A 15,000-nucleotide genomic window follows, 5' to 3' on the forward strand; every position below is an offset into this window, starting at 1 on the left:
AGGAGCGTTTCATCTTGGAAGGAGAAACGCACATGCACGTGACCTGTGCTCCCCTTTGACCCTGCAGGGTCAGCGGTGATGTGGTCCTGGCAGGTGCCCCAGCAGGTGGGGGTCTTAGGATGGACCCCGGGACAGCAGCGGTCCCCCCCAAATCACAGCCCTAGACAACATAGCAAAGGCAAGTCCAAGGGCCTTTTGTTTAGACAGCTTCTACAGAAATAGTGTGGTACTGCTAAGATCAGAGGTCTGTGGCTGATTAAATGTGATATCCCCACACATCTTTCCAGAGAGCAGTTATAGTTTCAGAGTAATGGCACAAAATATACAAAAATATTTAGTTTGTATAAAAACCTTTTCCAAATTTTTTTTTAGTTTTTACAGAGATCTTCTCATAAAAGTGAGTTATGAGGTCTGTCCTGATTTATTCAAAGAACATTTTCAAATGCACATACAAACTCACCTAATCTCATCCCACAAATCTGCATAGATTATTTACCTCATAAAAAAAATCTTAAACAAGTATTAAATATATACACCATGTGCATCATTATGGACATACAAATCTTCCAAGTTCACAAATTTTGGGAGATCTTAGATTTAACAACATTCCCACAAAAATCTCCAGAGATGCATCCTTTTAAAGTTAGCAACCGTCACACAGACGAATCTTAAGAAGCTTTGAGAAGAACACTAAATTCCCCATCTCAGAATGTCTGCTTGCATGCCAAAATTAATGACTGTGACTCCTAACACACCATAAACGAGAGATACCCGGTCCGCAGAATATTCAACATCTGGGCTCTAAAGCTCTGGCTTGACGGATTTGATAGAGTTAAAAACCATTTTACCTGGATAGCAAAGCAAGTCAACTATGTACATCAATTTTACACTGCAGTCAACTGAGTGGAGGCATATAAAATGAGTTTTGACTAACCTGCACCACAACCGGCAGGGCCTCCTCCACACAGTGGCAGGGAGCAGGACTTGAGGAGGGCTTCAGATGAAGGGGTTTTACTTGTTAAGTCAGGGGTCATGTGGGTGGCTTTAACTTGCTCAAGATTGGCCATTAACAGGCTAAGGGAGAAGTGAGAAGCATCCTGTGCATTAACTGCTTGGCTTGCCCAGCAAGGGTAAGGCGAAAGAACGCCGGCATGCGCACGACAGCCAGAAAACCAAATAGGAGAACCACAAAACAAACAAGCAAAAAAAAAACCAAAACAACAACAAAAAAAAAACCACACCAGAGAAAACGCAATAGGCGGGCGGCCAAGGAATGCAGTCAGCAGCTAATGTGACAGAAGTTGTTAACTACTACACTGTGACAGAAACCAAAAGGACCAAGACTGGATTTCCTCAAAAGCGTAGTTGCACAAAGCTCATTGTGAAACGGTAGAGTGAGCATCTCACTGAAGACTGAGTCTCTCCCTCGCTCTCTCCCTCTCCTAATGATCCCGTGAAGCAAGGCCCACATCGAAAACCTAGCCTACTTCAACAGAAGATCCGTCTGTTCTGATGACCCTAAGGGGTTCATTGCCACAAGTTTACTAAGCTGTTTTGTCCTGAATTGTCAGATTGCCTTCATTTATAGGACCAAACAAAAAATACAAAAAGCCCCTTTTGTGGAATTTAGGTCTACTGTTACAGAGTTGGTCAGCACCATCATTCCTTTCATACTAGTGGTCCTCTTCTTCCTCACTCTTCATCTATGCACTTATGGCAATCCATTAATTTCTTCTTCTTTTTTTTTTTTAAAAAGGCTTTGTGGTAGCGGGCGGAAAGGAGGTCCAGACCAATAGGAAATGGGCTCAGGGCATGTCCTTGTCAGATATCACAATCCAACTGGCCCAAGTCACAGGAAAAAAGCATCCGGCTCTCGAGACAAACCACTGGGGTGTGATAAAGCAATGAGTTGCGTGTACGGTTTACCCTTTCGCCTTCTGCTGCTCAGCCAGGGGTGGACATGGACTGGTTTAAAATAACCAAAGCCCATTAGGTCAATGTGGAAACACAGCCTTGGACTCAACTTCTCTGGTGTGATCGTGTGGAAGCTTTAGACCGATTCTTAGCAACCTCAACAATGATGAGAACACTCATGAGATGTGTGTTTAATCCTTCATTTTAGCAAAGCCTAACTATTTTTACAATATTAAAGCTATGAGAGTAAGCGATACTTGCTACCCAAACTGTGTTGTAACCTGCCAGCATTATCAGACAAACGAATGGTAAGATAATACCATAGCAATAACACGAATCACAGAACAAAACGGAGCATTTTATTTCAGTAAAAGACGACATCTTAAATCCGAGCTGGGGCATCTCCAGAAGAATCCCACCGCCTAGTGCATGTACGACACTAGATGTTTTCCCTCGACCAAACGTTTACACCCATGCATTTACAGCTAGTCTCATGTCCATCTACTGCAGGCAATAAAACACATTAAAATCACTGTCCTGCATACAGGGCCTACAACTTTCGTTCATTAGAGAGAAAAGAATTCGCGTCGGGTGCCATCTTTCATTGGAGTTATATAATAATTTGAAATAATCCCAGAGAGCCACGGCGTGGAGGGAACGATCACCCCGCACTAATCCCAGCTAATCTGAAAACAAAAAAAAAAAAAAACAACAATCCGCTTTCTAGACAGTAGACTACGTTAGCAAACCATCTACCCCCTCTAAGACCTGCGATTCTGGGTAGTCGTTTGTGTGCATGGCTTTAGTAACGTAAGACAGAAGCTGCACGGATATATTTCACTTCTGAACCTCGTGCAGATTCGTGCGTTTCAGCAGCTCGCGGCTGTGTTTTAACAGCAGCTCGCGGCCCTGCTCGAGGCTAGCTCTCGCTGCCTCGCTAACTAACCGTTAGCATGATGGCTATCCGGATAGCCCGCTGCCCAACCTGGACAGCCGTTATTAGACCACATTACACCACGAACAGCCCATATTAGACCACAAACATGACCTAGTTCGTGAGCTGTAAGACAATTCTACACCATAAACACGACCTATTTAGCTAGCTTGGCGTTTGTTTGTGTGGTAAAATGTTCGCTAGCCGGCTCGCTAAACCCCCGTTAGCATTCATTGATTTTGGGCGCAACCCTCCCGACACCCGCGACCATCAGACCGCGTCGGGCCGGTGAGATGTGAAACGGCCGCCGACCTACCGAGGAGGAGCAGCTTCAGCTCCCGTCTGGCGTCGCGCTTGTCTCGGCGCAGCTGCTTGTCGATCTCGGCGTTGATCCGCTTCGACTCCTTCGCCTCCTCGCTCAGGCAGCACGCCATCATCGACTCCAGAGTCATCCCCCCCCCCGCCTGCTTCGGCAGCCCGAAACGAGGTAACTGTCGGGGGGTTTCTGGTTCCGAAATCGGGCGGATATGAAGTGAGGGAGCCGAGAGAGGGAGTGAGGAGGAGGAGGAGGAGGAGGGGGAGGAGGAGGAGGAAGGTGGGGGGAAAGGGGCTCGCGCTGCGGAGTGTAAAGTCCCCTCGCGGAGAGAGGGTATCCGTCTTCGCCCGCGCGCGGGATCTCACCGAATCAACGGAGGAAACAGGGGGGACTGAGGAGGAGGAGGGCCTACGCCTTCGGTCGCTGCGGCGTCCGGGGGAGTCGTTATCTCGCGAATGACGGAGAATCCGGGGCAAACGGTCCTTGCTGTGCGCGCGACACTTCTCCTCCCCCCCCCCACCGCCGCCACAGCACGGTCTCGCGCGCTCACCGACACGGCAAACCGTGACAGCGGGACAGACCGGAGACTCACGACATCCGTTACCACTTCTTTATAGTTCTCCACCCTTCGATAGATGCGTTGTAAAAACAAAAAAAAACAAAACAAAAACAAAAAAAACGAAAATAAACTTCAGCACCTTATCATTCAAATGAAAAATAACTTGATCTGTCGCACTATTTGAGTAATAAGCCAGTTCTTAAAATATAATAACACAGGCAAAATAGAACAGGCTATAAACGTAAAAAATGCATTACTTTAAGCGCAGCTGTTGAACGAAATAGACTAAGGTTTAATAATACCGTATATTATAATGTCTTGAAAAATAATCACGTCTACAGCGACCGCCGCTTTTAGCAAAAAGCTAAAAGCTATTCCTAATTACAGCGGCAGAGCCAATAGTGATACTGAACATCCATTATGAACGGCGCTCCGGGAAGACTGGGGCGAGCGCGTTGGAGACGCACGGCGTCCTCCCCAGAAGCGCTCGTCTTCACGTCAGTCCACCGCACAGGCTCGCTACAAACTCGAGCGCGTGCATTTCTTTTTTCTTAAGGCTTGGACCACATGCGGGAACTGCACTGGTTTATCCAAAGACATTACCCGAACTCCCAAATTGCTTCGACGTTTGCTTCCCAATGGCGCGTCCGGTAGCCAAAAGGTTGGACAGATGTGTGTCCTGCAGGTGGATTTCAGGTTTGTGTCCCAGTTGTGCTATGTGGCACTGCACAGCGGTGGGTTAGAACAGTGTCACTCCTCCATTGGTCAGCTAGGCGCATTGCTGCAGAGTGCTAACGGGGGAAAACAAATCAGCATCAGACTTCATATTTGTGGAGTTGCGTGCTGGTGTTGGCTACCACAAACTCGTGGTGATGTTGTGAAACTTCCAAATTAAACATTCTCTTAGGTAGTGGACGAGATTTTCTGCCAAAACTCGGTGATGTGAAAGATATACGGTTAAATTGCCTAGCTATTATTTACTATCACCTGCTGGTTGGGAATGTGGTCTCACTGCAAACTTCTGAAGACTTTTTTTCTTCTTCTTTATTCTATGGCCAGTAATGAAGTTTATTGCTCTGGTGACCATGACAACCCTCGTGAGAAGCCCAACAGCAAGCTTAGATAAGTCTGACACACCAGACCTAAGTGTCTAGTGTAGAAATGCTACACTCACAATACCTTTAAAAGCAAATCCCAGACTGCCCAACACAGAGACCGACGACTTACTGTGTCTAATTTACAGAACTTCTAAAACTGAATGAGCCGACCTACATTAATAGCTAAGTATGAAGTCTCAAAAACGGGGAGTGTGTGTGTAATATTAGTTAACATGAGCCATAGAGAATTTAGTTTGTGTTGGAATAAAATATAGATATTTCAAAGAAAAAGAAATTCTGTTTCGTGGCTATATATCTGTATGTTGGCTTTATAGTAATGAGAGCAAGATTTTGCCAAAGGGTAACTTTGCCAAGTGTATTTTGTAGATAGACAACAGCAATCCAGAAAGCACAAATGACAGATATCTGCTGACACCTTGTGGCCACTGTTTAAATGGAATTAGAAGTAGCAACCATTGACCACTAGATGGCGTACGACTCCCTTTTGTTGCATGTTCTGTAGCTGTTAAATTGATCTCAGCCTTAATATTCTATTGTTCTTCCTGCTGTTTTGTTGATTGGATTAGAACAGTAGTCTCTTACTAAGACTCTGTAAGTCTCTTCATAAAGTTGTGGAAATCTAAGGGGCAAATTTAGATACCTGTGTAAGCAAAGCCTTGGATGCACCCCCACCCCCAGTGTTAAGATGATGCACATATGTTATTTCAGTCATGTTTAATCTGTCTGTTCTATATGCAAAAAAGCTTTCTTTTTGTGCACATTCACACTTGCACAATATTGAGTTTTATCACAATAGTGAGGTTTTTTTTATTCTGCATGTTAATGGTTGTGCAGTAGAGCTGCCAAAATGTGCTATCATCAGCTCAGCCAGTGAAACAGCCTTGAGCCCCAGGAAAATGAACTGCCACCCATTACGGTGGCCCTGAGAGGACAGCTTGAATGCATGCTCACAGATGCTCCCACCCTGAAGCTGCAGAGAACGGCCTGTGAAATCCTCAACCAGGCGGAACAGCCAGTGGACAAGGCAGGTTATCCAACCTTTTCATGTGCTCGGGAACACAAGTCAGTGGCATCTGAGCATGTAATGGTTATTGCGATCATTGTAATAATGCAGTCATAACACACAAGACGTAGGCATGGTTTCTGAATGGGTGGAAGTGTTCTCACAAAATGACCAGTGCAGTTTAGGCATTGTAAGGTTCACGTCAAGGTTGGTTTATTTTGGTATAGAGAGTTATTTTTCAACAGCAATAGGTATATAATGCTGTGTGTCAAATTATATACTGTACTCTGCTTATGAGAATATATACTCCTTACTCAATGATGTATGAACAATTTTAAAATGCCACTATGAAGTATGTGGTTAAATTCCATTCTACTGAAACAAACTACTGAAACAACCTATTCCAAACTACTGAAAACAACTATTCCATACTAGTGAAATAAACCACTGAAACAAACTATTCCAAACTACTGAAACAAAAGGATACGATGTGCTCATGTGACAGTTAATCCAGTGGGTACCCTTGCCAATGTTAGTAGCATTGAATGAAAACTGATACATACATAGTGAATATGGAAATGAGTTATTTTTCTGTATTTGTAATTCATAGAAGCCCCCAGAGCCGTTGCACATGAACTGGCTACATTTCCCCTTGTCCTTTCCTGGGTGTATGATAGGGTTAAAATAGCAATGCAAGTGTCCTCTACCAAACACGAGCTTTTTCATATGGTCTCCGAACTCTTAAGTGTACTAGATTGTGGATGTTTTAGTGTGCAAGCATATTAATTGCCCAGACATGCAAAAATATGGTGAAGTATAGTGTGAAAGTGCATGATTTCAGACACACCCCAAGTTTATGTCTTGTGACAGTTTTGTGTCAGTCCTGTGATTTATCTGATTAATGCCACTTGCTTAATTTACAAGTCCAGGAGGTTTCAACAAAATCCAGCAGAAGACTTTCAATATCTGACCCTGAACTAAGCAGCTCTGAGCATGTCTTCAGCTTAGACAGGATTTAATACATTTAATAAAGCTTTAAGCATATTAATAATTAAATAATTAAGATAATGTGGCTGTCACAAAACCCCACCCTCCACTGACTAATATAACTTAACATGTGCCCATATGACACCACACCTAAGACAAGCATTCCAATCAAAACCTATAACTTAATAACAGTCTTAATGACAGTACATGATTCTTGATTGCAGAGGCTGGAGACAGTTAGCCAACATGTCCTAGCTGGACCAAACTGTCCAGATCTCACCCACAGGGAGTTAATACCCCACTGCCTTCCACAGAGCCAACTCCGGAGGTGGGCTGTAAATTGGACCCGATCTGTTGTATTTGCACATTCAATAAAAAAAGATGAGTGTAGGCTGTAGTTACTTTTCTTTTTGAATCTATTTTTAATACAATTTGGACAACCGACATTTGTTTTGGTCCAAACACTACACAGGCATAATAAAACAACAACAAAATTTGTTCCTGTCTATTCAATATATTTTGCCTTTTAGGTTTATCCGTAAAAATGAATTAAAGTTTGGAGTATTAAATGCCATGAACAATTTTGTATGATATCTGAACAATATAGCTCACTCGCGGGACCGTTAGAAGTGCTTTTATGATTATTTCGTTGCTAGGCAGACTAGTTGATCCTGTATAATTCCATGCAGTACTCTAAACTAAGCTGCTCCTGCATGCTCCAGAATAAATAAACATACATAATAAATGTATGTTAAAGATGAAAGAAGTATGTTAAACTTGATTTAACTTAGCATAAATTAAAAAATGGAGTTTCGCTATTCGTTTCGCCAATAACGTTCAAAAATCCTTTTGAATGCGCTTCTGGAGGTATACTACAGCAACTATTATATCGGCGGCCGCCAGAGGGCGATGTGGGCCTCGAAACTGACTCTGTTACGCCTTGGCCAAACTCAGGCATTAAGCGGGCGGCATTAGTAATAACGCTCTTCACGAGAGGTCGAAATCGATTCTGAACTGAGACAAAGACGAAATCTTTCGCACGTGTATGCCGTCGTTCAATTTCCTTTCCGTATGCTTTCATGTGCCCTCCACAATGATGCAAAGTAGTCGGTCTAAGGTGGGCCAAGCGCGCTGCTGTTGCGGAGAAGTTAGGCTGGAAGACAGGCGCGAGCTGAACGGTGTTCCATCCCAGTAACCCCCAATCCACACGCGCGCACACACACACACACACACACACACACACACACACACACACAATATCGGACGCAATATGGGGTTCTCCATGGCTTTGAAAGCTAAACTGCTAAACTGCGAACTGCGGGCCTGGTAGGTGAGAGCACGAGGAGAGAGGGGGAGCGCGAAAGGAAGAGGTGCGGTGATATGGATGGGCTCGTGTAAATGAGGAGAGCAGAGGATCCCTGGAATTTTGTTACCTGTAGGAAATAATCACTATAAATAACATAAAAAGGAGATGCTTGGATAGTCTGGATAGTCTCTCTTTTGTCTTTTGCTTTCCCGTGCTGGTGATTCATTTTATCACTGCCTGTAAAAAAATAATCACAAAATCTTATTAAGATTTTCATGCAAAACACAACACGATATTAAATTAGATTTTTTTAATTATTTTTTTTTAACTTAAATCTAGGATTTAAACGCTTTAGACCAGAGCCAGACTGGGAACCGCAACAGCGCGAGGCACGCGCTCGGCGCTGCCGGTAACCCCTGTTGCCAATAGCAACTATAAATGCGCGGCTTAGCCCGACGGCTGGTGAGTTCCGCAGGGGCTCGCGCCATCTGACGGCTCAGCGGGAGGACCCTGATATCACTTCACTGTGAGGCTGCGGGTGGAGGAGCGGGTCGGTACCGGGTGGAGGAGCGGGTCGGTAGCCTACAGTGCAGTCGTTAGCCTGAGTCCTACGGTATGATGGAGGTTTGCGGTGGCTCAACATATCAACTTACACAAAGAACTGCAGTGCTGGTGGATTTTATTATCTAGTTACAGGTTAAAGAAACGAACGAACGAACAAATGAATCTCTGTATGAATTAATTATCTGTATATATTGCCCACAATTGAGCTCGAATCCCAGATGACTAGTAGGCTAATCTAATAACCACATGTAAACCTATTAACCACAGAGGTGCGACCTCTGATTAAGATGTAATAGCTGGAAAATATACATCCATATTCATCTAGTTGCAATATTGAGGAAATACAGCTCCGGAAAAGAAATGAGACCACTACAAAATGTGTTTATGTGTTTGTTTTATTCTATATACTACTGGTGACATTTCTTACAAATTTCAGATAAAAAATATTGTATTTTAGAGCATGTTTTTTTAATGAAAATAACTAATCATAATAACAAAACAGTTACAGAAATTTCAGACCACAAATATTGCAAAGAAAAAAGCTCATATTCATTTATAAACAACACAGTACTAATATTTCAACTTAGGATGAGTCAAGAAATCAATATTTGTTGGAATAACCCTGATTTTTAATCACAGCTTTCATGCGTCTTGGCATGCTTTCCACCAGTCTTTTACATTGCTGTTGGGTAACTTTACACCACTCCTGGCACAGAAATTCTGGGAGCTCGGCTTTGTTTGATTGTTTGTGACCATCCATCTTCCTCTTGATCACATTCCAGAGGTTTTCAATGGGGTGCAGGTCTGGAGATTGTGCTGGCCATGATAGTCTCTTGATCTGGTGGTCCCTCATCCAAACTTTGATTGACCTGAAAAAACAATCATCAGAGTTGGGGAACATTGTCAAAGCAAAAAGAAGCAAGTTTTCTCCCAGCACAGTTTTGTAAGTGGCTTGATTCATGTGTCCTTCACAAAGACAAATCTGCCTGATTCCAGCCTTGCTGAAACACCCCCAGATCATCACCGATCCTGCACCAAATTTCTCAGTGGGTGCGAGACACTCTGGCTTGTAGGCCTCTCCAGGTCTCCGTCTAACCATTACATGACCAGGTGTTGGACAAAGCTGAAAATTGCACTCATCAGAGAAGATGACCTTACTCCAATCCTCTACGGTCCAATACTTATGGTCTTTCGCAAACTTCAGTCTGGTTCTTCTTTGCTTCTCATTGATGAAGGGCTTTTTTCTAGCTTTGCATGACCTCCAGAAGCCTGTTTCGAACCGTCCTCGCTGTGCAATTCACCCCAGCTGATGCATGCTATTTCTTTTAGTAGGTCACTTGACATCATTTTATAGTTGTTAAGTGACATTCGAATGAGATGGTAGTTTTCGACCTCTGCCAGTCTGTAGCTGTTGTTGTCCCATGTGTTTGCTGTTTGACCATGTTCTTATGAACCAAAGTTTTTGAAAATTTCAAGATAGAAGCAACCTAACGCTCAATGTATCCCTCTGCCAGTAAAGCTACAATTGAACCCTTCTTTTCCTCATTAAGAACCTTTCTTTTTAACTCTTTGGCACGGTCTGTAGATGTATTTTGACTACACTTACTTTTTGGGTAGTTCTAGCACTGCTTTTCCCATCCAGCTGGTTCTATAACAGAAGAACAGTGATGAGGGCAGCAGTGGTTTTTATACTGTTGCCCGTTAGAACAGGATTTTGTTAAGATAATCACCTATTCAGCATCTCATTAAGTAGAATGATGTTTGTCTGCGAAGGATTTCAACAAACACTTGAATGGAATGGCTGCTGTACATGTGGAGATGCTGATTTAAGAAAAAAAAATTGGAGTGGTCTCTTATTTTTTTCTGGAGCAGTAGATGTTCTGTGCAGATTTGCTTCACTAATCTCGAAGTTCTTGAATTCTGCTCTGAGTTTAGGGTAGATTCTGCAAATTGAGGCGCCATAGCCTACCTGAGGTGTCCTTTAGGAGCTTCTCACCACTGACATTTGACTCAGTCGGTAATTTGTCAGTACCAGCATTGATCAATGTTGCAATAATATAGATCTGTGCATATACAGTTCAATTTCTCTCACGTGGGATTTATCAGAACGAACTTTTGCTTAGAGTTCGTTTATTTATTTGACCGTGCGTACGCAAAGCACGCAGCGGTAGAGTAAGAAAACGAATCGACCGCTGCAAACACCAAAGCAGCCGACAGCTTTTTTATAGGCTAAAGTATTGGAACCTTACAGTTTTAACAAAAGATTAACAAACACACTCTAAACAGATTAGATATAAATACCTCACAGTATAATAACTAACCATAGATACATTTCAGTATTTGGCCGGCACATGTTGCCACAACGATTAGTTAATTTAAAAGCTGGCGGATATTTGTAGCCTAATGTCGGTAATCGTATGTAGTTCTTGGTTTTGCAGGACGTTTTGATTTCAGTGTCAGACCTTTGCTTCGTGGATGCCAAATTTACTGCATGAGCCACCTGTTCCCACACAGGGTCTGTTTAAAAATCGTTTCATTTCCAAAAGTCTTTGGCTCTGCTTTGCAAGAGCAGTGGGCGTGCGTTCGCCATGACGCGTCGTGACGCATGCGTACACTGGACTTGGACACACGCTCTGGGCTGGAACAGCTCGCTACTGATTATGTCTTTCCAACGCACTCGCTCACTTGAATCTGCGTGCGCTAAACGAACAACGCGTTCAACGTGACCACAGCTGCTCAAAGTATCACACTGCAGTAATGCAATAAAACACACTCGGTGTGGTCTCGGTCTGAACGGACCTCAAGTTTCACACGCGCTTGAGAAAAGTCGATGTTCACTTTTATAAAGTGTGTAGAGAAGTAGAACTTTTCTAAGCTTGTTCAGTGCTCATACATGTCTTGACTGAACGAGTACATTCTGTGTACATGGAAAACTGTACATTTTATATATATATTTAAGATGTCCCTTCTGCAGCGGATAGTAATAATTTTTCTGCAAAGGCATTTACATAACGTTGACCCACAAGACACTGTGGCTGGTCCATAATTGAGGTCGCTGTTACAAGAAGATACAGTTGTTATGAGTCTGAGATAATTAAAATGACTTGTATGGACGGGATATGTCACTGATTTTCTTTTCGATATCACATTTTGCATGTAAAGAGGAAATCGTTTTAAGGTGAAAATTGGTATATATTAAGGTAAAAATGCATTTGCATTGGTATCAAATACCCTTAGCTGAAATAATGGAAGCCTAAATCACATAACCAACCAACCAAACACATACATAAACAAGAAAACCTGTTTTGATATGTAGAAACTTATACAGGCTTAACAGAGTGTTGTTAACACTGAAAATGTATATCAAGTAAATGTCTGAGAATGTTTCAGTATCTGAACCAAAATCTCCTTCAATCTTGCAGTACTGCTTCTTGGCACTCAGGGTTGCAGTTGTTCTGTGAAGTAGTGACAAACCATGCCCAGAAACATGCCCGGACAGCCTCCTCAGTGGTTAGGTGGACGATGGCCAGCTCTGTGATGCATAAGCGCAGGACGCTCTACCCAAGCTGAGAGATGTGTCTGAAAACTGCTCTTTGTTTATACTCAATCGGCTTGTGCTCTGCCACTTTCAGCTAAATTTAATACTGAATCAGTTTACGTTCTGCCACTTTCATCTGATTTTAGTACTGAATCAGTTTACGTTCTGCCACTCTCATCTGATTTTAGTACCGAATCAGTTTACGCTCTGCCACTTTCAGATGATTTTAGTACTGAATCGGTTTATGCGCTGCCATTTTCAGATGATTTTTGTACTGAATCAATTTACGCTCTGCCACTTTCAGATGATTTTAGTACTGAATCAGTTTACACCTGTAAGTGCCGCAGGGCACGGAGCAGGACGCGCAGACTCCCTCGACGGTAACAAATGTTAATTAACATACAATGGTGGCACTCACCCGTAACGGCGAACGCTAACAAAGGCACAAACAAAGATAATGTGAACAAAGGAAACGACTAACCACTAAGCACATGCCTACAGCGGTTTAAATACAGAACACATAACCAGGCTAAACCAGGTTCAGGCGTGTGCTAAACAACATGGGCGTGGTTACAAACGAGACAACCAATGAACTCCCACAGCATTTGGTGGGCCGTACCATGTGACAGTGAGAGGGGAGCGTTCCGTGACAACACTTTGCCACTTTCAGTTGATTTTCGTACTGAATCAGATTATATTTTGCCACTTTCAGCTAATTTTTTAATGTCTGAGCCTCTCTACATCCTTTATGTGATGCTTTGAAAAGGAACATAATTCTACAGTGTTTTTTTTAAAATGTTGTTTGTTTGTTTGTTTGTTTGTCAGCAACAGCCGAATAACTTCAGCCACATCTTATATTCTACCTTCTGCCACCAGGGCAGAACATCAATGGCTCCAATCAACCTATTTATACCGCCGGCACTACTGTCATTGTGATCAGTGACAGAGGCATCCACCATCTGAATTACATCCCATCTGTTTCTCTTTGAGTTCTGCACTATTTCTGTCAGTTTATTCCAGTCCTTAAAAGCTACAGGTGTCCTCAGCCCATACATTTGGTAGTGGGCAATGACATGACAGCTAAAAGTTCCCCTTTGGACCTCGAAGTCCACAAGTCTTTTGTGAGCAGCCCACTTTGTGCTCACCGGCTGTTGATTTGTGCTGGCGGTCTGCGTGTCTGTGGTTAGGTCCTCCGTGAAGTGTTGGTGGGATCCGAGGCTGTGCAAATGCATCACTCCACAGCCCATACGACACAAGGACAAATGACGCTGTTTACAAAAGTGTTCTTGTTCATTTTCCTTAATTTCCACATCCACAGCTTTAATTGGCCATGTGTCATCAGGCAAATAATTATTTAAATATAACGCAATAATTTTGATTGCTCTCATTATAGAGTAAGACAAAATAATCTATCTAGAAAAAAATGTCCTCGTTTAAGATGTAGGGATGGTTGTAACCCTGCCCACAAACAGGCTGCAGATTAAACAGCTCCCAGAGCAGAAAATTAACAAAAGGATCAAAGAGGATGAAAATGCCCCTCAAGTGTGCAAGCGCGGTATTGTCTTCCCTGAAGTTACTGTTTCTTTTCCCTCCCCCATATCAGACTCAGCTTTCGCTGGCTGCCCAGATGAGTGGGAGAAGTGTTGCTATGAGTGAGCGCTGATCTGTACAGTAGGCCACGAGACCAGTGATAACACATCATGCCTTGGATATGGCCATTATCCTCTCTGCTGCTTTCTGGCTAACAAACGCATCAACACGCCAAAATCTCTTTTTAAAACTACTCGCGTCTTCTAATTCTGAATTAAATCCTTTCCTTATTGCAGAGAGAAGCATTCCGAACATTAACGTGTATAATGACTTCCACGAATGGCTCTTTTCTTTCTCATAGATTGTGGCAAAAAGCTCTGGAAAAAAAAAACACAGTATGACAAACACAAGCAAATTATTTATTTCGCAATTTGGTTTCTCGGGTAAATTGTGCATCACGTTCCCAAAGGGAGGTGCCTGTCCAGGGAAATGTGATATTTTGGACCTCTCGTTTCCTCCCCTGTGAGCCAGCTTCCACACTGCGAGCGCAAGCCGATCTTGGAGCAGACCGCTTCTCCTTTCTTACGATGGCGGCTAAGGCCACCTGTAGCAGAGCCATGCAGTGGAATGTGTCCGGCAAATCAATCGTCACTAAAACATCCTTCTTGAGGCCCTTTTGTCTCCGTAATTGACTTCAACGCTGGAGTCGCAACGCTGGCCATTAGTGAAGCGGGCTTCCTCTCAGACATTTTAATATCCCATTGGCCTATGAGAATTCACAGAAGGAGAGAGGGTTATCGATCATATTCTTCCCTTCTGAAGAGTAGAGCGGGTTCTGTTCATATGTTTTAACTAATGCCTCTCCTGGGTGGCATGGCATTTGTCTGGACTGATTCCTCTGAGAACGTTGAAGCAGCTGTTTATTAAGATGCAATTATAAACAAGGGTGTCAGCCTTAGCTGGCCTGGGTTGTATTGGTGTGTGTGTGTGGGGGGGGGGTTAATCACCTACAACATGTTCTGTGACCCCCACACAGGATTTCTGATGCTCAGCACACTGTCAATCAATCGACGTTCTGAGGCCTGTTGTATCCTGGATACCAATCTGCTCTAACATATGCCACTTCGGTTGCCGACTAGACTGTGCGACGTGGAGGAGAGCCAAGGTAGACAGCAGTGCCGCTCCGCAAAGAGGGCTCACGCAGTCAGCGCTGTGCGGGATTTGAGCCCTG

At 43.3% G+C, this 15,000-nt stretch overlaps 1 protein-coding gene and 1 long non-coding RNA gene across 2 annotated transcripts in view; both read right to left on the bottom strand.

The window, feature by feature from the left end:
• Positions 1-4,125, bottom strand: part of gna11b (guanine nucleotide binding protein (G protein), alpha 11b (Gq class)) — a 29,849-nt gene extending 25,724 nt beyond the window's left edge. Inside the window, exon 1 of the mRNA XM_027019677.3 lies at positions 3,165-4,125. Within this exon, the coding sequence (XP_026875478.2) occupies positions 3,165-3,300 (136 nt within the window). The 5' untranslated portion in view covers positions 3,301-4,125. The remainder of the gene's footprint in view (positions 1-3,164) is intronic.
• Positions 4,126-9,087: 4,962 nt separating this feature from the next.
• LOC145659658 (uncharacterized) overlaps positions 9,088-15,000 on the bottom strand; it is an 11,840-nt gene continuing 5,927 nt past the window's right edge. Inside the window, exon 3 of the long non-coding RNA XR_014125738.1 lies at positions 9,088-9,570. This is a non-coding gene — a long non-coding RNA (uncharacterized LOC145659658). The remainder of the gene's footprint in view (positions 9,571-15,000) is intronic.

The sequence above is a fragment of the Electrophorus electricus genome, chromosome 11, assembly GCF_041902795.1.
Source record: "Electrophorus electricus isolate QZ-2024a chromosome 11, ASM4190279v1, whole genome shotgun sequence".
Classification (NCBI taxonomy): Eukaryota; Metazoa; Chordata; class Actinopteri; order Gymnotiformes; family Gymnotidae; genus Electrophorus; species Electrophorus electricus.